This window comes from Hyla sarda, chromosome 2 (genome assembly GCF_029499605.1).
Source record: "Hyla sarda isolate aHylSar1 chromosome 2, aHylSar1.hap1, whole genome shotgun sequence".
Taxonomy (NCBI): Eukaryota; Metazoa; Chordata; class Amphibia; order Anura; family Hylidae; genus Hyla; species Hyla sarda.
Window position 1 is genome coordinate 413,536,465 of NC_079190.1, and position 23,133 is coordinate 413,559,597.

Genomic DNA, 23,133 nt, shown 5'->3' on the forward strand with positions numbered 1-23,133 from the left:
AAGGTTTACTGGGAACCGGTTTTAAGCAGTCCTTGGAACAAGAGGGCCCCCAACTCTTGATCTCCCCAGTGGACCAATCCAGGATTGGGGAATGGAGTTGAAGCCAGGGAAGTCCAAGAAGGATTTCAGAAGTGCAATTGGGGAGGACCAACAGTTCAATCCTCTCATGATGAGATCCGATGCACATTAGAAGGGGCTCCGTGCGGAAACGTATAGTACAGTCCAATCTTTCATTGTTTACACAATTAATGTAGAGGGGTCTGGCGAGACTGGTCACCGGGATGTTGAACCTGTTGACGAGAGAGGCCAAGATAAAATTTCCTGCAGATCCAGAGTCCAAGAAGGCCACAGCAGAGAAGGAGAAGGCAGAGGCAGACATCCGCACAGGCACAGTAAGACGTGGAGAAGCAGAGTAGACATCAAGGACTGTCTCACCTTTGTGCGGAGTCAGCGGACGTCTTTCCAGGCGGGGAGGACGGATAGGACAATCCCTCAGGAAGTGTTCGGTACTAGCACAGTACAGGCAGAGATTCTCCATGCGGCGTCGTGTCCTCTCTTGGGGTGTCAGGCGAGACCGGTCGACCTGCATAGCCTCCACGGCGGGAGGCACAGGAACAGGTTGCAGGGGACCAGAGGAGAGAGGAGCCGGGGAGAAGAAACGCCTCGTGCGAACAGAGTCCATATCCTGGCGGAGCTCCTGACGCCGTTCGGAAAAACGCATGTCAATGCGAGTGGCAAGATGGATGAGTTCATGTAGGTTAGCAGGGATTTCTCGTGCGGCCAGAACATCTTTAATGTTGCTGGATAGGCCTTTTTTAAAGGTCGCGCAGAGTGCCTCATTATTCCAGGATAATTCTGAAGCAAGGGTACGGAACTGTACGGCATACTCGCCAACGGAAGAATTACCCTGGACCAGGTTCAACAGGGCAGTCTCAGCAGAAGAGGCTCGGGCAGGTTCCTCAAAGACACTTCGAATTTCCGAGAAGAAGGAGTGTACAGAGGCAGTGACGGGGTCATTGCGGTCCCAGAGCGGTGTGGCCCAAGCCAGGGCTTTTCCAGACAGCAGGCTGACTACGAAAGCCACTTTAGACCTTTCGGTGGGGAACTGGTCCGACATCATCTCCAAGTGTAATGAACATTGGGAAAGAAAGCCACGGCAAAACTTAGAGTCCCCATCAAATTTATCCGGCAAGGATAGTCGTATTCCAGAAGCGGCCACTCGCTGCGGAGGAGGTACAGGAGCTGGCGGAGGAGATGATTGCTGGAGCTGTGGTAGTAACTGTTGTAGCATAACAGTCAGTTGAGACAGCTGTTGGCCTTGTTGCGCAATCTGTTGTGACTGCTGGGCGACCACCGTGGTGAGGTCAGCGACAACTGGCAGAGGAACTTCAGCGGGATCCATGGCCGGATCTACTGTCACGATGCCGGCTGGCAGGTGGTGGATCCTCTGTGCCAGAGAGGGATTGGCGTGGACCGTGCTAGAGGATCGGTTCTAAGTCACTACTGGTTTTCACCAGAGCCCGCCGCAAAGCGGGATGGACTTGCTGCGGCGGTAGTGACCAGGTCGTATCCCCTAGCAACGGCTCAACCTCTCTGGCTGCTGAAGAAAGGCGCGGTACAAGGGAGTAGACAGAAGCAAGGTCGGACGTAGCAGAAGGTCGGGGCAGGCAGCAAGGATCGTAGTCAGGGGCAACGGCAGAAGGTCTGGAATCACAGGCAAGGAACACACAAGGAACGCTTTCACTGGCACTAGGGCAACAAGATCCGGCGAGGGAGTGAAGGGGAAGTGAGGTGATATAGGGAAGTGCACAGGTGTAAACAGTAATTGGAACCACTGCACCAATCAGCGGTGCAGTGGCCCTTTAAATCGCAAAGACCCGGCGCGCGCGCGCCCTAGGGAGCGGGGCCGCGCGCGCCGGGACAGAACTGACGGGGAGCGAGTCAGGTACGGGAGCCGGGGTGCGCATCGCGAGCGGGCGCTACCCGCATCGCGAATCGCATCCCGGCCGGAGGTGGTAACGCAGCGCCCCGGGTCCGTGGAACCGACCGGGGCGCTGCAGTGAGGGAAGTGTAGCGAGCGCTCCGGGGAGGAGCGGGGACCCGGAGCGCTCGGCGTAACACTCTCTTAGACAGATTCACTCTTCCAATTGCTGAAAATTGTAATGATGTAAAACTACTAGGGATAAGCGAATCAAATCTGATGAATCCGAATTCGTTGCGAATAGCGCCATGATTTGATTATGCGAATCGCTTAATTAAACTCCATTTGGTGCGGTTCAGGGGCCGGGCATCTAAAATTGCGGATCCACATGTGAGGACATGGGGCAAGGAACCCTGGGAAGGCAAGAACAAGCGTCGGTGGGATGACCCTGAATCACATGCAGCATGCAGCCTATCAGCAGCCAAACACAGCTAAAAAGTGGATCAGGCAAAATCATGGGCATGTAAGTATGAGTAATTTTACAGATGGATGAAAGCTCAGTACTGTACAGAGTGGTAAACACAATGGGGGATGGGCTAGTATTATTCTTCCTTTTTGGTTTGCGGAACCATTTAATAATTCCATGCAACTTTTATTGAATGCAATATCCCTAGTCCTATCCAATGACCACTTGGAGTAACCACAGGCTGCCAGGCGGGATTGGATGGCATCTGCTTCCCATAAGAAGTCGGTGTCAGTAGTACAATTCCTGCGTGCCCGAATCACCTCACCCACCGGCAGGTTCTTGATGACATGCGGTGGGTGACATGAGCGGGCACACAGGATTAAGTTAACCAATGTGCTTTTACAGTACGTTGTGGAAGAAACTCTATATTTCTCGGCATTGCCCTCAGGTTTAAATGTAGGAGAGAAACAGTGTGGTTATGGTGTTTGACAGAAAAACATAAATTACAAGTTTTGCAGTTAAAGTATGAGGTAAATTCTGGTACAGTAGTCACACCAAGACCCCATATAAATATGAGATCATTGATGTAGCGGCCGTACCAAACCGGCTGTAAACAAAGGGGTTATCAGGAGAAAAACAAATAATTGCATCCCCACCAACACATAAAAATGTTTGCTAATGAAGGGGAAAACAGCTTTCCAACTTGAAAAAATTGTGCGCTACAACAAAAGTGACTGCCACACCTAAAAACTTACAAAGTTCAGAGGGAGAAGATGAATAGACATCTGATAGAGATAGAAACTACTTGAGTGCAACTATTGCCAAATTATGGGGGATGACTGAGTAGAGTGACGTCACATCAGCACACACCCAGGTATAGTCCTAAGACCATTCAAGTACCTCAAGATTTTCTAAGAGGTGATTGGTGTCTTGTATTTATGCAGGAATTTGGGGAATCAAGGGTTGAAGGAGTGTATCAACCCAGGCACATAAATTCTCATTTAGAGAGCCAATACCTACAACAATTGGCCTGCAGGGTGGTGGAAAACAGAGCCTGTGAATCTTGGGAAGGGAATGAAAAATGGGAATAATGGGGTGTTCTACTAAAATAAAATTGGCCTCTCTAAAAGTAAAGAAGCCATCCTCCTTATCAAGATTCACAAGCTCTGTAAGTTGGCATTTGAAGATGTCTGTAGGATCAAACTTAAGGACATGATAGATACTTGTATCTGACAGCATGTCCAAATTCATATGTCTATATAGACCTTTATCTAAAATAACGACAGCGCCGCCTTTGTCAGCCTGTTGAACTGTAAGGTCATCGGCTGTGGACAGGCTGTCAAGAGCTTCCCTCTCCAAAAGGGTTAAGTTTGATCTACCATGTGTGGATGTCTGTGCTAAGATAGTAAGATATTGCTCGATTGTCTCCTGAAAAGAATCCAGGACAGATGTCCTAGATGCAATAGGATAAAAGTGAGAATTATGGGTGTTAAAGCTGGGAATTTTATCAGGGGCAACTGGGTTATGATCTTGTAGCTGGTTTAATTGAGATACAGACATTAGATCCTGAAAAGAAAAACCAATATTTAGGTCGCGTTCAGACAGAGCGTTTTCCAAATTATTCTCATAACCAACATAATCTGTATGTGAGAAATCACCATTCAAGGTTTTATTATCATTAGACTCATTTGCAGAGAAATCATTTGCAGTAGATATAACATCAAAATGTCTGTGTATTGTGATTTCCTCAACAAAATGATTGACGTCAAGAAGTGTCCGAAACAAATCAAACTGTGTTTTAGGTGAAAAGGAAAGTCCACATGATAATACCGAGACTTGTTGTGCAGATAGAATTTGGCCGAGATTTTGTAAATGGGTACGGTTGTTACTTCTTCCTCTCCTTGCGATAGCGTGCGCTGAACCTTTTGGGTTCTGTGCTTGCGCCCCGCCCACCATTTTTTGGCGCTGATGTACGGGAGAAAGACACACTGTGTGAACGAGGAGTGGCTGTGTTGGCTGGTATGATGGTACTGTCCCCATTCTGGTTATTCACAGCCTCCCCATGTTTAGAAGCCGAGACCGAAGATTCAAACTCAGTGGAGTTGAAATTAATGAGTGCATCCCCACGTGTCTTATTCTGACTTCTGTTAGAATGTCTTTTAGTATAGGATTTCATACCATTTGGAACGCGTCTGATTTAGTACTCAGCTGAGGCCAGTTAAATACAGTGTTGGACTTGTAGTCCTGTACATCTCTCAAATATTTAACTTGTTTGGTGTCCGCAATAGATGTCTCTAACTGGGTCAGCTTTTCGTTAATTTTAGCATCAAGCTCATTGAAAAGTTCATGTTCAGCATATTTAACCTTTTATGTGGCACCGTATCAAATGCTTTGGAAAAATCAAGATATACGACATCCAGCGATTCCCCCTGGTCCAGTCTGGAGCTCACCTCCTCATAAAAGCTGATCAAGTTAGTATGACAAGATGGATCCCTCATAAAACCATGATGATATTGAGTCATACATTTCTTTTTATCAAGACACTCTAAAATAGCATCCCTTAGAAAACCCTCAAACAATTTACATACAACCGAGGTAAACTAACAGGTCTATAATTCCTATAACATTTGAGAGTTTTCTGAGAGATGCTATTTTGGAGTATTTCAATGAAAATAACTTTCTAACACAGCACCAACATGGGTTTATGCAGGATTGGTCTTGTCAGACTAATCTGATCAGCTTCTATAAGGAGGTCAGTTATAGATTGGACCGGGGTGAAGCTGTGGATGTTATACTGTATATCTGGACTTTTCTAAGGCATTAGAAACCATGCCGCACAAAAAGTTAGTACATAAAATGGGTCTGCGGGGACTAGGGGAGGATATATGTAAATGAGTTAGCAACCGGCGTAGTATTAGGCAACAGAGGGTGGGTATCAATCTAACTTACTCTGGTTGGGTGACAGCTACTATTGGGGTACCACAGGGGTCAATACTGGGTCCACTTCTTTTCAATATGTTTAATAAATGACCTTGTAGAGGGATTACAGAGCAGAATTTCAATATTTGCAGATTACACTAAACTGGGTAAGGTGATCACCAGAGAGGAGGATAACAATATTACAGAGGGATGTGGGGAAGCTGGAGGCTTGAGTACAAACATGGCAAATTAAGTTTAATGTGGATAAATGTAAGGTTATACACTTGGGCCATTAAAATAAAGTGTACAATTATGTGCTAAATAATGAGTCATTAGGTCAAACTTCTACCGAAAAAGACTTGGGGGTACTGGTGGACAGTAAATTCAACTTAAGTGATCAGTGCCAGGCAGCGGCTGCCAAGGCTTACAAAGAAATGGGATGTATCAAGAGAGGCATAGAGGCTTGTGACAGGAGTTTTGCCCCAGTATAAATCACTAGACAGACTACACATGTATTGTATTGTGTTTGGGACCTGTATATAAGAAGGACATAGCTGAACAAGAGAGGGTTCAGAGGAGGGTGACAGATTATTAAAAGTATGGGAAGATTACAGGACCAAGACATATTTTCAAGTTTGGAGTTATTTTGTTTGGAGAAAAGACGTCTTAGGGGGGATTTGATCACAATGTACAAATATATGAATGGACAGAACAGAGATCTTTCTAGTGATCTTTTTATGTCTAGGCCGGTAACCATGACAAGGGGCATCCTCTACATCTAGAGGAAAGAAGGTTTCACCATCATGACAGACAGAGATTTTTTTTTACTAGAAGAGCAGTGAGACTATGGAACTTTCTGCCACATGATGTTGTGATCCAGGGATTTATTCTGATCGCCATATTTGGAGTCTGGAAGGAATTCTTGCTCTATTATGGAGCAATTGACATTAGCCTCATTTTTTTCCTTCCTCTGGATCAACACAGTAGGGTTTTAGATAGAACTTGATGAAGCTTGGGGGATCTTAGTGAGGTACATGACACAAACATTAGACGTGCAGAGTCACGGCTGTTTGTGTTGTGTACCTCACTAAGAGGTCGACAGACACACCTCCTCCAATCAGCTCTATGGGAGAGGCGGGGATGCAGGAATGCTCATCTCCACCTCTCCCATAGAGATATATGGAGGGGGCATGTCAGCCATGGCATCATGCTGCAGCCAACACGAGTTGGAGCCCACGTTCAGGAGATTGAGGTGTCCCAGTGGTCAGACCCTCCGCGATCAGACACATAAGTGTTTCATGGCTGCAGTACTCCTTTAAATAGGTGGTGCCAAATAATACTCACAAATGCATACACATATAATACACAAAAGTGTAACTTGAAACGTTGACATCACATTGCAAAATCTTACACTTATTATGTTCCATTTTTATATACAGTGGGGCAAAAAATGATTTAGTCAGTCACCAATTTTGCAAGTTCTCCCACTTAAAAAGATGAAAGAGGCCTGTAATTTTCATCATAGGTATGCCTCAACTATGACAGACATAATGAGGGGGAAAAAAAAATATAAAATCACATTGTCTGATTTTTAAAGAATTTATTTGCAAATTATGGTGGAAAATAAGTATTTGGTCACCTACAAACAAGCAAGATTTCTGTCTCTCACAGACCTGTAACTTCTTCTTTAAGAGTCTCCTCTGTCCTCCACTCATTTCCTGTATTAATGGCACCTGTTTGAACTTGTTATTAGTAGAAATGACACTTGTGTCACGATTCGGCTAGCTGGATGTGGATCCTCTGTGTCAGCGAGGGATTGGCGTGGACCGTGTCAGTGAACCGGTTCTAAGATGCTACTGGTATTCACCAGAGCCCGCCGCAAAGCGGGATGGTCTTGCTGCGGCGGTAGCAACCAGGTCGTATCCACTGGCAACGGCTCAACCTCACTGACTGCTGAGAAGGCGTGGGACAGAAGGACTAGGCAGAGGCAAGGTCAGACGTAGCAGAAGGTCGGGCAGGCGGCAAGGTTCGTAGTCAATGTGGATAGCAGAAGATCTGGAAACACAGGCTTTGGACAACACTAAACGCTTTCACTGGCACAAGGCAACAAGATCCGGCAAGGAAGTGCAGGGGAAGTGAGGTATTATAGCCAGGGAGCAGGTGGAAGCTAATTAGGCTAATTGGGCTAATTGGGCCAGGCACCAATCATTGGTGCACTGGTCCTTTAAATCTTAGAGAGCTGGCGCGCGCGCGCCCTAAGGAGCGGAGCCGCGCGCGCCAGGACATGACAGCCGGGGGCCGGGACAGGTAAGTGACTTGGGATGCGATTCGCGAGCGGGCACGTCCCGCTATGCGAATCGCATCCCCGCCGGCAATGTCAGTGCAGCGCTCCCGGTCAGCGGGTGTGACCGGGGCGCTGCAGAGAGAGGAACGCCGCGAGCACTCCGGGGAGGAGCAGGGACCCGGAGCGCTCGGCGTAACAGTACCCCCACCCCTTAGGTCTCCCCCTTTTTTGTCCGGCAATTGCTTCACATTGGACGAGGACACTGGGAGCGATTGTAGGGTTTCCTCAAAGGAAGGCAGTACAGCAGGAGTGGGAATGGGGAGGGAGGGAAGAGGGTGAAGCTTGGCACGGGACAGGGTGTCACCAGGACGGGGGCTAAGAGGAGGCACGGCACAGTCCCGATAGGCCTTGGGGAGACCAGGCACAGGAGGAGACACTGAGGTCCGACAGACGGGACTGGGAGCAGAGGTGAGGCATTTCTTAAGGCAAGCAGAACCCCAATTCTTGATCTCCCTGGTGGTCCAGTCAAGGGTGGGAGAATGATGCTGGAGCCATGGCAGACCGAGGAGGACTTCAGAGGTGCAGTTGGGAAGGACGAACAATTCAATCTTTTCGTGATGGGGTCCAATGCACATTAAGAGGGGTTCTGTGCGGTAACGCACGGTGCAATCCAATTTAACTCCGTTGACCGAGGAAATGTAGAGCGGCTTGACGAGACGGGTCACCGGGATGCAGAACTTATTCACCAAAGAGTCCAGAATAAAATTTCCAGAGGCACCAGAGTCCAAGCAGGCCACGGCTGAGAGGGAGGAGTTGGCAGAAGGAGAAATCCTCACGGGCACCGTGAGACGTGGAGAAGCAGACTTCGTACCAAGAGACGCCACACCCACGTGAGCTGGGTGCGTGCGTTTCCCAGACGTGGAGGACGAATAGGGCAATCCACCAAGAAATGTTCGGTACTGGCGCAGTACAGACAAAGATTTTCTTCCCTACGGCGAGTCCTCTCTTCCTGGGTCAGGCGAGACCGATCCACTTGCATAGCCTCCTCGGCGGGAGGCACAGGCGTAGATTGCAAAAGATACTGTGGGAGAGGTGCCCAGAGATCTAGGTCTTTTTCCTGGCGGAGCTCCTGGTGTCTCTCAGAAAAACGCATGTCAATGCGGGTGGCCAAATGGATAAGTTCTTGCAGGTTGGCAGGAATCTCTCGTGCGGCGAGCACATCCTTGATGTTACTGGATAGGCCTTTTTTAAAGGTCACGCAGAGAGCCACGTTATTCCAAGATAATTCGGAAGTGAGAGTACGAAATTGGATGGCGTACTCGCCTACTGAAGAATTACCCTGGACCAGGTTCAGCAGGGCAGTCTCGGCAGAAGAAGCTCGGGTTGGTTCCTCGAAGACACTACGGACTTCAGCGAAGAAGGACTGGACTGTGGCTGTGGCAGGATCATTGCGGTCCCAGAGCGGTGTGGCCCAAGACAAGGCCTTTCCAGATAGAAGACTCACTACGAACGCCACCTTAGACCGTTCTGAAGGAAATTGGTCCGACAACATCTCCTTATGCAGGGAACATTGAGACAAGAAGCCACGGCAGAGTCGGGAGTCCCCATCAAACTTGTCCGGAAGGGACAAGCGGAGGCTAGGAGCGGCCACTCGCTGCGGAGGAGGTGCAGGAGCTGGCGGAGGAGATGGTTGCTGCTGTAGCAGTGGCAGAAGTTGCTGTAACGTGGCGGTCAGCTGCGACAGCTGCTGTCCTTGTTGGGCTATTTGCTGCGATTGCTACCGTGGGTAGGTCAGCGAGACTTGGCAGCGGCACCTCAGCGGGATCCATGGCCGGATCTACTGTCACGATTCGGCTAGCTGGATGTGGATCCTCTGTGTCAGCGAGGGATTGGCGTGGACCGTGTCAGTGAACCGGTTCTAAGATGCTACTGGTATTCACCAGAGCCCGCCGCAAAGCGGGATGGTCTTGCTGCGGCGGTAGCAACCAGGTCGTGTCCACTGGCAACGGCTCAACCTCGCTGACTGCTGAGAAGGCGTGGGACAGAAGGACTAGGCAGAGGCAAGGTCAGACGTAGCAGAAGGTCGGGCAGGCGGCAAGGTTCGTAGTCAATGTGGATAGCAGAAGATCTGGAACACAGGCTTTGGACAACACTAAACGCTTTCACTGGCACAAGGCAACAAGATCCGGCAAGGAAGTGCAGGGGAAGTGAGGTATTATAGCCAGGGAGCAGGTGGAAGCTAATTAGGCTAATTGGGCTAATTGGGCCAGGCACCAATCATTGGTGCACTGGCCCTTTAAATCTTAGAGAGCTGGCGCGCGCGCGCCCTAAGGAGCGGAGCCGCGCGCGCCAGGACATGACAGCCGTGGGCCGGGACAGGTAAGTGACTTGGGATGCGATTCGCGAGCGGGCGCGTCCCGCTATGCGAATCGCATCCCCGCCGGCAATGTCAGTGCAGCGCTCCCGGTCAGCGGGTCTGACCGGGGAGCTGCAGAGAGAGGAACGCCGCGAGCACTCCGGGGAGGAGCAGGGACCCGAAGCGCTCGGCGTAACAACTTGTCCACAACCTCAAACAGTCACACTCCAAACTCCACTATGGCTAAGACCAAAGAGCTGTCGAAGGACACCAGAAACAAAATTGTAGACCTGCACCAGGCTGGGAAGAATTAATCTGCAATAGGCAAGTAGCTTGGTGTGAAGAAATCAACTGTGGGAGCAATTATTAGAAAATGGAAGACATATAAGACCACTGATAATCTCCCTCGATCTGGGGCTCCACATAAGATCTAACCCTGTGGTTTTAAAATGATCACAAGAACAGTGAGCAAAAATCCCAGGGAGATCTAGTGAATGACCAAAGCTGGGACCAAAGTAACAAAGGCTCCCATCAGTAACACACTATGCCACCAGGGACTCAAATCATGCAGTGCCAGATGTGTCCCCCTGCTTAAGCCAGTACATGTCCGGGCCCACCAGAAGTTTGCTAGAGAGCATTTGGATGATCCAGAAGATTATTGGGAGAATGTCATATGGTCAGATGAAACCAAAGTAGAACTTATTGGTAAAAATCAAACTCGTCGTGTTTGGAGGAGAAAGAATGCTGAGTTGCATCCAAACAACACCATATCTACCATGAAGCATGGGGGTGGAAACATCATGCTTTGGGGCTGTTTTTCTGCTAAGGGACCAGGACAACTGATCCGTGTAAAGGTAAGAATGAATGGGGCCATGTATCTTGAGATTTTGAGTAAAAACCTCCTTCCATCAGCAAGGGAATTGAAGATGAAACGTTGCTGGGTCTTTCAGCATAACAATGATCCCAAACACACTGCTCGGGCAATGAAGTAGTGGCTTCGTAAGAAGCATTTCAAGGTCCTGGAGTGGCCTAGCCAGTCTCCAGGTCTCAACCCCATAGAAAACCTTTGGAGGGAGTCGAAAGTCCGTGTTGCCCAGCGACAGCCCCAAAACATCACTGCTCTAGAGAAGATCTGCATGGAGGAATGGGCCAAAAAACCAGCAACAGTGTGGGAAAATCTTATTTTCCGGACCACTGATAATATCCCTCAATTTGGGACTCCACGCAAGATCTCACCAAATGATCACAAGAACGTTGAGCAAAAATCCCAGAATCACACAGGGGGACCTAGTGAATGACCTGCAGAGAGTTGGGAGCAAAGGCTCCCATCAGTAGCACACTACACCGCCAGGGACTCAAATCATGCAGTGCCAGATGTGTCCCCCTGCTTAAGCCAGTACATGTCCGGGCCCGTCTGAAGTTTGCTAGAGAGCATTTGGATAATCCAGAAGAGTATTGGGAGAATGTCATATGGACAGATGAAACCAAAGTAGAACTTATTGTTAGAAACTCATACTTGTCATGTTTGGAGGAGAAATAATGCTGAGTTGCATCCAAAGAACACCACACCTACTGTGAAACATGGGGGTTGAAACATCATGCTTTGGGGCTCTTTTTCTGCTAAGGGACCAGGATGACTGATCTCTCTGTTTAAAGGAAAGAATGAATGGGACCATGATTCTGGAGACTTTGAGTGAAAACCTCCTTCCATCAGCAAGGGCATTGAAGATGAAACGTTGCTGGGTCTTTCAGCATGACAATGATGCCAACACACACACTGCCCAGGCAACAAAGGAGTGGATTCCTAAGAAGCATTTCCTGGAGTGGCCTAGCCTGTCTCCAGATTTCAACCCCATAGAAAACCTTTGGATGGAGTTGCAAGTCTGTGTTGCCCAGCAACAGCCCCAAAACATAACTGCTCTAGAGGAGATCTGCATGGAGGAATGGGCCAAAATACCAGCAACAGTGTGTAAAGACTTACAGAAAACATTTGACCTCTGTCATTGCCAAGAAAGGGTATATAACAAAGTATTGAGAAGAACTTTTGTTATCGACCAAATACTTATTTTCCACCATAATTTGAAAATAAATTCTTTAAAAATCAGACAATGTTATTTTCTGGATTTTTCCCCCCTCATATCTCTCATAGTTGAGGTATACCTATGATGAAAGTTACAGGCCTCTCTCATCTTTTTAAGTGGGAGAACTTGCACAATTGGTGGCTGACTAAATACTTTCTAGCCCCACTGTAGTAGTGGAGCTAGTGGTTCATCTTTAACACCAGAACTGGATTTGACTCCTACTTCTTTATTCCCTACAGCTGCGTCCCTGCACATTTATACATATCTACATTCAGCCACACATAAATACGCACATGCTTGCACACTTTATGTCATACATGACAGATTGTAGAGGATCATCTTTAATTTGTACATTTCATACACTGGTGACATTTCTCATTATTGCCTCCAATTTTGCTGTAGGGAACTAGTGCCGGGAAATTCGATAAAGGGCTTTAATAATAAAGGCTTATACACCTGATACACCTGAGACTTGAAAGAAATTTTCCAGTCAGCACAGAAAAGGGCTTCAAAATAAATCTAAGAATATCCTTTATTGTTGCAGTTAAGTGTCATCTTGTTTGTTTTTGAAGAGTGCGTTACTTCTGCTCGAATTATGCTGGGACTTATATAATAAAAAAGTTACACACTGTCCAATGTGTGACCTTTTCTGTGTATACTGATTCTTTTGAGTCCATAAGAATAGTTGATCTGTACAAACTGATGCTTAGACCACATCTTACAAACAAAAACACATTACAAGAGTGTAGAAATACATTCTTTACATTTCTTCATTTTCTTCATGTTATTATCATTTAGGTTTGGCTGCTGAGTCAATATTTGGAGCTTTCATATTTTCAGCATCTTCTGGCGGACTTCCAAAGAATGAAGTAACTTTTGCTGAAATTTTGAAAAAAGAAGGTTATTCCACTGGAATTATAGGTAAACATTTTGATATCTTTGAATTATAATATTTATCACAGGAATAATACTTGCACAAGATGGCTCAGGCAATGGAAACATCCAGGAATAACCATAACAACTTATTTTAAAATTCTGAATTTAAATTGTTCTATCTGAAAATATTTGCATGCCCTCCTGGCTTAAGAACTTTGATTCCTTACATCAGAAGCCTGGGTATATAAAAACTAGGCCCTTAGACTAGGCACATGATATAACATGAATTTTTATTAAAGAAGTTTTATACTTGAGACAGTACAGCAGTGTACCCCTCACTAATATACTACTCCCTGGTAATGCTGGTGATGCTGATCACAATGGTCTTTACTAGAGATGAGCGAGCTTTCCGAAAGTTCGGTACGGCTTTGGCAACAGCTGGAGATTGACTGACTGTTCAGGAACACATTGCTTTATGGCCACTCTTCCCAAGGGGAGAGCACCCTAAATGTACTAACCCATTTTTTGTGTTTTTCTTTTCTTCTTGTTTCAGATCCATGTGCAAATGACAACATTGGATTCTGTGGACCACTTTCATGACCAGCATTTTTATTTACCATATCTACTCGAGTATAAGCCGACCCGAATATAAGCCGAGGCCCCTAATTTCCCCACAAAAACCCAGGAAAAGTTATTGACTCGACTATAAGCCTAGGGTGGGAAATACATTATCCCCCCTGTCATCATCCAGATCCCCGTCATCATCCCCCCTTCATCATCACCGCCTGTCAATCCCTTCATCAGTGGTCTTCAACCTGCGGACCTCCAGGCATGCTGGGAGTTGTAGTTTTGAAACCTCTGGAGGTCCGCAGGTTGAAGACCACTGCAGCCTTCGTCATCATTCCCCCCCTCCCCCCCGTTCATCATCATCGCCTGTCAATCCCTTCATCAGTGGTCTTCAACCTGCGGACCTCCAGAGGTTTCAAAACTACAACTCCCAGCATGCCCGGATAGCCATCGGCTATCCGGGCATGCTGGGTATTGTAGTTTTAAAACCTATGGAGGTCCGCAGGTTGAAGACCACTGTGGCCTTAGTCATCATCCAACCCCCCCCCCCTCCCCTTTGTTGTATACTCACCTCCCCTCGGCATGAAGTTAGGGTGCGCTGGTCCGGGCCATCTTTGCTGCAGGGACCGTCCGGTGGGGAGGATTAGTCGTTGCGGGCTGTCCATTTTAACCGGGGCACCCTCTTCTCCTCGCTTCGGGCCTGCCCCGGACTAGTGAAGTTGCCTTGACGACGACGCACAGGGACTTTCATGCGCAACGTCCCTGTGCGTCATCATCAAAGCAACGTCACTAGCCTGGGCCCAGAGCGGAGAAGAGGTCCCCCCGGTGAAAATTGAAAGCCCGGAACGACTAACCCTCCCCACCGGACGGTCGCTGCAGCATAGATGACCTGGACCAGCTCACCCTAACTTCATGCCGAGGGGAGGTGAGTACAAAACAAAAGGGGAGGAGGCTGGATGATGACTAAGGCCGCAGTGGTCTTCAACCTGCGGACCTCCAGAGGTTTCAAAACTACAACACCAAGCACCTCCCCACCGGTTGGTCTCTGCAGCACAGATGGCCCGGACCAGCTCACCCTTCCTTCCCTCTGAGGGGAGGTGAGTAGAAAACTAAAGGGGGTCTGGATGATGACGAAGAGCCAGTATCTAAAGGCCGGGTGCATCAAAAACGGTGCTCCTGGGCCTAGGTGGTAACAGGCTGATGTTATTTAGGCTGGGGAGGGCCAATAACAATGGTCCTCGCCCACCCTGGTAACGTTAGACTGTTGCTGCTTGGTCAGTATATGGCTGAGAATTTAAATACAGGGAACCACACATTTTTTTTATTTATTCATTTATGAAAAAACAAAAATGTGTGTGGCTCCCCGTATTTTCATTCTCAGCCATATACCGACAAAGCAGCAACAGCCAGACATTACCAGGATATTGTTATTGGCCCTCCCCAGTGTAAATTACATCAGCCTGTTACCACCTAGGCCCAATAGCATCAATTTTTGATTCTCTGGGCCTATTGGTTCTGACACTTCCTGATACCTTTGTGGCAGTGGGTACTGGGAATTGGGGATCAGCACTAGCTGTTTGTGTTGCTAACGCTAAGCCCTGGCTTATTAATGACTTTCTGTTATAAGATGGCTTCCACTACTAAGCCTGAAAAGTGAATTTAAGAAAAACCCACAACACCTTAAAACATATTTTATTACAAAAAAAAAAACTCCCCAACAAGCCCTTGCTAACCATTTTATTTAAATAGGTAAAATGCTGGTCATTTAAGTAATCTATGGAATCTGACGTACTCTTCTGCATACACGGATCTGAAACGAGAAGAAAAGAAAAACACAAAAAATGGGTTATTACATTTAAGGGGCTCTACCCTGGGAATGAGCGCCCATAAAGCAGTGTGTTCCCAAAAAGGGACTCTCCAACTTGAGACTCACTGTTGCTAAGAGGCAGGGCTACAGATGAAGAGGCTTGGGCCAGCAAACAAGTTGGTAAGTAAGATCTTCACAGCATAAAGTGTACAGCTAAGGCTGTATACTGTATACAACCTTCACTCGCCCCAAAGAGTTAATTTTTTCCTTGCTGGATTTGTCAAAGCATGAGCTGCACCTGCAGCTGTCTATCTGGGGGCATAGCTCAGTCCTGACATTGCCAGGTTCATGAGAGCTGCAAAACCCCTGAAGTGAAGATCGAATCCAGGCTCAAGGGGCTTGACTTACTCAACTTTAGTTTTTACCTTATTTTTCTATTTCCCACAGTTCTCAAGATGTCACTATACATCTGAATATGTAAAGTAGGGTCTTTGGTGCTCTTGGGGTGCTTCCTCGTCCTTGGTACTACTTCCCAGCAAGTCCCTGATTTATGCACCCAATAACTATTCAGTCCTCTTTTGCATGTAGCTTATGTATGCTGTGAGATCCAGCTTATACACACTCCTTATGGGATCTCAGAATGTAGCGGCTACTTGCAGAAAAGGGGTATAATTAATATTACTTGGGGATGTACATCATGGAACATCTTGGGCCTAAGGATGTAATAGGGGGATTGCTTGGGACTCCCTCCTGTAGCCTTAGTGAAGATCTAAAGAGCACTTTATCCATGGCTGAACCATCTCAGGCTAAGTTTCCAGTTTTTTTTTGGAGCCAAAGTTTTTGAGCCAAAGTCAGAAGTATAAGTCCTTCCTTCATATGTCCTTTTCCTTTTGAATACATTCCTGGCTTTGGTTCAAAAACTGGCAGAAAAAAAACAAGTGAAAACTTTGCCTCAGACTTGCATATTATGGCATGTAATGGATGGTTCAACATGTGGCACAAAACAGCATAAATTGGCAATTCTGGTTCCAAGTACCATAAATCCAATCCTGAACATTTACGGGGACAGTTATCATTGTTGCTTTGGTAAACGAGTTTTGTAGGTATTTTTTTGCCTTAATTTTGCTTATGTAAGACACATTTATACAGGGGGTTGATAAATTTGGCTCACATAAGCAAAAAAAACTATAAATCACTTTTAAATACCATTTTTTTAGCACACATAAGCAAAGACCAATAAATGACTTCAGAACACCACTTTGCAGCTTTAATAAAAAAAATGTTACCACTTTTTCCCCCCAAAATGTACTAACTTTTTTTTTTTTTTACTTCTCATTTACAGGCTTAGTAGTGGAAGCTGTCTTATAGACGGAGTCCATTACTAAGCCAGGCTTAACATTAACCACAAAAACGGCTAGCGCTAACCTCCAATTATTACCATGGTACTCACCCCCACAGGGGTGCCAGGAAGCGCTGGTACCAACAGGCCCGGAGTGTCAAAAATGGCGCTCCTAAACCTAGGTGGTAACAGGCTGGCATTATTTAGGCTGGGGAGGGCCAGTAACAATGATCCTCACCCACCCTGGCAACGTTAGGCTGTTGGTGCTTGGTTGGTATTCGGTTGAGAATAAAAATAGGGGGAACCCTATGCTTTTTTTTTTGCATAAATAATTAAATATAAAAAAAATAAAAAAACACATAGGGTCCCCCCTATTTTTATTCTCAGCCAAATACCGACCAAGCAGCAACAGCCTGATGTGGGTGGGTGGCAAGAGCCATTGTTACTGGCCCTCCCCAGCCTAAATAATGCCTAGGCCCAGGGGCACCATTTTTGATGCTCCGGGCCTGTTGGTATTGGCTCTTCCCGGCACCCCTGTGTCAGTGGGTACGAGTGTAATAATTGGAGGTTAGTGCTAGCTGTTTTTGGGGCTAACACTAAGCCCTGGCTTAGTAATGGACTCCGTCTATTAGACAGTTTCCACTACTAAGCCTGTCACGTAAATAAAAAAAAAACACAATCCCTCATTAACTATTTCATTAACATTAAACAAAGAAAAAACGCTGGTCATTGACGTAGTCCACCTAATCCAAAGGAGTCCACAGGATACACAGATGAGAAGAAAAAAAAAACACGAAAAATAGGTTAATACATTTATTGTCACCTGCTCGCACATCTCCTGTGCTGCATCATTACAATTCCCTGCATTCCCTTACAGTAAGAACATGCAGGAAGTTGTAGTCGCGTAGTGCAGGAGATGTGCGGGCGAGTGACAAACTTTACTGTAAGGGCATGCTGGGAGTTGTAGTCCTGCATCACAGCGGGTGACAAGTAAGCCAGTGAAGCAGACGGTAATGCGCTCCACTCCCTGGTCAGGGGTGATAAGACAATCAGTGTAATGTCATTTTGGACCAAGCGGGAAATTTGAAATGACAGCAAACTATGCGGTGCCGTAGCAAAGGGAGCCCTTGGCTGACATAACACTGCAGCCGCCCAGAACTTCTGCAGCCGGGCAGGGAGATGTGCAGGAGGCGTCCCTACTATCCCTCAGTGTGTACCGCAGCGCCAAGGGATGGCTCCTGCACACTTCAGAGTGATGCCAGCCCGGGCTTTTAACATATAACGGCGCTGCAGAGTTTCTATATCCCCCTACTGTATTATCAAAGTTCCCACTGGGTCCCATGATTAGCTACTCGGTCCCAGCCAATCACAAGACCCAATGGGAATTGTGAAATCACAGTAGGGGATATAGAAACTCTGCGGCACCGTTATATGTTAAAAGGAGCTCAGGCTGGCATCACTCTGCAGCCGCCCGGGCTCTGTCATATTTTCTCCTTGCTACCCCAACTTCTAATGATGGAATACTGCTTTACATCCCCCCCCCACTTGTCTCCCATCCAAGCCCGTGCCGCATATCTCACACCTGCTACGAGACTACAACTCCCAACATGCCCTTAATTAGCAGACAGATGGGAGATGTGCAGCGTGGGCAGGTGGGAGACAAGGGTGGGGGGATGTAATTCAGTGTTCCCATCATTACAAGTTAGGGTAGGGAGGAGAAAATATGACGGAGCCCGGGCGGCTGCAGAGTGATGCCAGCACGGGCTCCGTTGTACAATTGGTAAATAATATTTCCCACTGGAGCCATGATCACGGCTGCCAGTGGGAAAATGTAATCGGCATTCCAAAGCGGTTTTGTCAGCTCTTGGCTGGCTTACATTTACAGTGTTTTTGAGGGGTCGCTTTTTGTGTGACTTTGATAAATCCCTGACCACTGCAAAGTGAAAAATGAAATTCACTTTCTTAGGCCTTTTTGTAGCTTTTTGCTCACAGCCAAAAGTCGCACAAAAATTTGCTTAGGTGCTCCTGCTCTTACAACTTTTGTAAGCCCCAAAAGAGCTCTAAATCCCTTGATAAATGTCCCCCATAGTCAATATTGATTTTGGCAGCCAAATATTTCCTTTCACCTACTTGGCCAATGGATTTCCATGATTGCCAGGAGTTTAACAAATTATTTTTAATTGGGATTCCATTGCCTTTTTGAAAACAATGGCAGAATCCCTAAGGGGTTATAAAACAACAATTCATTGGAATGTAAAATGGGTCCTTCAGAGATATGATGGCTTTTTAAGAATGTGTGAACAGAGTCCTACTGCAGTGCTCAAACAGTATGAATTGGTTTCCCCACTTCTTCTGATAACTGTTTTATATGTTTGTTAGAAAGCACAAGTTCAATGTTTACAGCAGATTTCACGCTGCTGTCAATAATTTGTCATCTTTTATACATGATTAAATACAGACTGCTTCTGATTCACATTGATTTTATCTGCAAGGTAGAGCGCTGACAAAATAACAATTTTATACTTAGTCATTTAAAAATTCACTCTTGCATATGTATGATACCTTTCATCATGATTTGAAAAATGCTTTTGAATATGTATGATATTATTTAACCTGATAAAGTATGATCTCTTGATGTTGATATGGGTTATATTCAGATAATGGTTGCGCTACTTTACTTGTAAAAACCTGTCAATTTTAACTCCTATACATTGCTTATAATATTGTAGCATGTGCCTATTATTAAAGGTGTTGGAACATTAGGGAATCCCTGTCCATAGTCCCCATTAGGGTATATTAATTTCATAGAGGGGGAACTCTTCTACTGTTTATACTGTACATCCATTTTAATGGGCAACATTTAAAAGCACATTTCTTTTGAGGAGCAGTAAACTGCAGTAAACTCAAGTTTGTAAATGTGATGGACATTGATACAGTACTGAGATATATATTATTATCAAAATGAAAAGGTTGTCCCGCTAACTAAATTTCACTTTTTTGATTAGGAAAAGCATGCATTGTCAATTGAAATCCTAAAAAAACATTCTCTTGTGACTGAATGTTGATGTTATATACTTACTATGGCACCCCCGGTGTCCATTGATTCCTCATATTACATTACAGTACATTTTTCCTTTCCCTTTTTAAAAAAAATTCCAGCTTATGTTTTCAATCACCAAATTGAATTTAGAAGATTACCATATTTTCCGGCATATAAGACGACTTTTAAACCCGGTAAAATTTTCTCGAAAGTCAGGGGTCGTCTTATACGCCGGGTGCTGCAGTTGGCCGGGACGCCCGGGGTATGGATTATCCAAACCCTGGGTGTTCCGGTCGAGATTAATTTCCCCTGTCACATTCGGGACATCCCTGTGTTCTTTTCAGGAAACAAGGATGTCCCGGTTACCTTTCTGCGGCAGTGGCCGCCAGGAGGTAGCACATGCAGGGACATCACTGACGTCCGTGCGTGTGCCCATTGAAACGGCAGAGTGGAGCAGAGCAGCGAGCACGCGCGGGTATGGTAAGTTACCAGCATGTCATGTTCGGTGCTCCGACCACCGCTCCTCCGGTCCCAGGACCCACTGCTATGGCCTATAGGCCATAGCAGTAGATCGTGACCCCAGACTGGAGGAACGGTGGTTGGAGCACTAAGGTGAGGCAGTACACAGGCATTCAGCCTACAGCCATACACTGTGTATGGCTGAAGGCTTTATGTCTGTAGGGGGCCACTGCCTACCTAATGTGGGGGAACTGTAACCTAATGTAGGGGAACTATACTGCCAACCAAATGTGGGGGAACTATACTGCCAACCTAATGTTGGGGAACTACAACCTAATGTGGGGGAACTACCGTATACTGCCAACCTAATGTGGGGGAACTATACTACCAACCTAATGTGAGGGAACTACAACCTAATGTGGTGGAACTATACTGCCAACCTAATGTGGGGGAACTACAACCTAATGTGGGGGAACTACAACCTAATGTGGGGGAACTATACTGCCAACCTAATGTGGGGGAACTATACTACCAACCTAATGTGAGGGAACTACAACCTAATGTGGTGGAACTATACTGCCAACCTAATGTGGGGGAACTATGCTGCCAACCTAATGTGGGGGAACTATGCAACGTACTTAGTGTGGGGGAATTATGCTGCCTACCTAGTGTGGGGGGAACTATGCTGCCTTCCTAGTGTGGGGGAACTTTGCTTCCTACCTAGTCTGGGGAAACAATGGTAAGGTACCGCACATCGTGGTAGAGAGGTAGTCTTATACGGCGAGTATATCCCAAACTCTAATATTTTAAATTGTAAAAGTTGGGGGTCATCTTATACGCCGGAAAATTCGGTATGCCAGTGTAATATTGTAGGGTTTATATAAAACAACCTATACCCCAGAATTTATCAATCTACCTAAAAAGAAAGCTTCTTTGATGAAAAGGGTTACATCTTCATCACCTTCTATGGATCTCAAATATCTTTATGCCAAGGTAGTTGGGTTAAGGGCACAGTCAATCCTACTGACTTTTTTCCATAAGATTTTAGCTACTTTATATCCTACATTCAAGAAACATAGGTATCCTCTTTGCTTGTCTTATGTAAACTTTGCTATGAGGTAACAGGTGCCACATAGTGTGTATCAGAGGCATTGCTAGCACTGGGCCCAGTGATTCAGATCTCCAGGCGACTGTTTTCTGTATGCAAATGCCATGACACGTAATTATGGAGCAACTACCTGCTCCATCATTTACTCTATAGGTTGCAGACACTTTAGGCCTGCAGCCTATTGGCCACCAGAATATGATCCCCTGCACTGGCCGGCATGATGATATGATGTATGGGATTTTTGTAAATGGGATTTTTGTTTTTCTAAGTTGCCACAAGTGAGCCTTACTACTATAGGGGGTTTTAGTATAGGGCACAAGGGACATTACCACTACATGAGGCCACTAAAGGGCATTATCATTACTGGTGGGAAAAGCTCAGTAGTAAATTATCAGACTACAGAGCCTATTAAAACCTTAGGGTCACATGTTTGAAACCTTGCATGGCCAACTCATGCCTTCATCCTTCCAAGGTTGATAAACGGTACCATTAAATTAGGTAATAATACTTTTAGTCAGCAGCCGATTCAGTTAATTCTTAGTCAGTGTGCTAAAAAGCACTATGGCCCAGATTTATCAAACTGTGTGAGAGAAAAAATGGAGTGATTTTCCCCACAGCAACCAATCACAGCTCAGCTTTCACTTTACCAGAGCTCGTTAGCTGAGCTGTGATTGGTTGCTGTTAGAAAATCCCTCCTATTTTTTTCTCACACACAGTTTGATAAATCTGGGCCTATAAGTTCCACTGGGAGAAAGGTGAAATAAAAATAAAAATTATTATTATATGGGGACACAGAAGTGCAACATTAGTACATTGGACAATAAGAGGCAATGCCACTTCATGGGGTCACAGCAGGTCATAATTTCTAGATGGGGCACAAGTAGGCCCATATGGTGTGCTAAACAGTGAGACAGTGACAAGAATGGTGGTCAGGGATTGCTATATTTTCCCAAGGTACCTGTCATATGTAGCTATCAGGTTTCAGAAAGCGAATATCTCATCCAGGAAAAGCTAGGTGAGATATGAGAAATGCAGAAATGGTTGAATTCTTAGCTGCTGAAGACTTGGTAAAGTCTCTATTCAGGCCTTTTATTGAACAACAGGCAGGTTGATACTGTGGCCATTCCAGGTTTTGAACCATTAACCTATTCAGGATGCAGGGCGTATTGGTACACCTGTGGGAATTCCGGTCCACACCGCTAGCCGGTCGGAATCCTGGCATATCGCCGAGGGGGGTCCTGAGACCCCCCCATGTCGGCGATCACCGGAAACTTTTGGCAATTCCGGGTCATACAGGTCTCCGGTGACCCGAAAAATAATGGGGATCCGGTGTGTCCAAGACACCCCTGGTCCCCCTGAAGGTATAGGAGTGAGGTGGCAGTGGTGACACCCCTCCTATCCCTCCTATTCTTGCTGTTGGTCGGTCAGAAGCGACCAACCAATAGTAGATCGAGGGCGGAGGGGTTTAAGTTCGGTACCCCCGTCCTGCCCACCGACAGTAATCCGGACAGAATGTGGGAACTGTAGCGTGACTGGCGGCAATGGAGGTCCCTTACCTGTCATTGGAGGTGGCGGCGTGCAGCGATGACATGCGGCTCCCTGGTACAGACTGTGAAAGACGGTGAGTAGTTGCCTAGCAACATCTGGAGGGCTACAGTTTGGAGACCACTATACAGTGGTCTCTAAACTGTAGCCCTCCAGATGTTGCAAAACTACAACTCCCAGCATGCCCAGACAGCCTTTTGGGCATGCTGGGATTTGTAGTTTTGCAAGATTTAGAGGGGTACTGTTTGGAGATCACGGTACAGGGGTCTCTAAACTGTGGCCCTCTTGATCTTGCAAAACTACAACTCCTAGCATGCCCACACATCAGTTTGCTCTCTAGGCATGCTGGGATTTGTAGATTTGCA

At 46.3% G+C, this 23,133-nt stretch overlaps 1 protein-coding gene across 5 annotated transcripts in view; it reads left to right on the forward strand.

Annotated features, from left to right (window-relative positions):
- STS (steroid sulfatase) overlaps positions 1-23,133 on the forward strand; it is a 254,228-nt gene that overhangs the window by 34,359 nt on the left and 196,736 nt on the right. For 4 of the 5 annotated variants that reach the window (XM_056558853.1, XM_056558856.1, XM_056558852.1 and 1 more), the window contains exon 4: positions 12,826-12,948. The exons of the other annotated variant lie outside the window; for it this stretch is intronic. In XM_056558853.1, the coding sequence (XP_056414828.1) occupies positions 12,826-12,948 (123 nt within the window). The remainder of the gene's footprint in view (positions 1-12,825; positions 12,949-23,133) is intronic. 5 annotated transcript variants of the gene reach the window in all.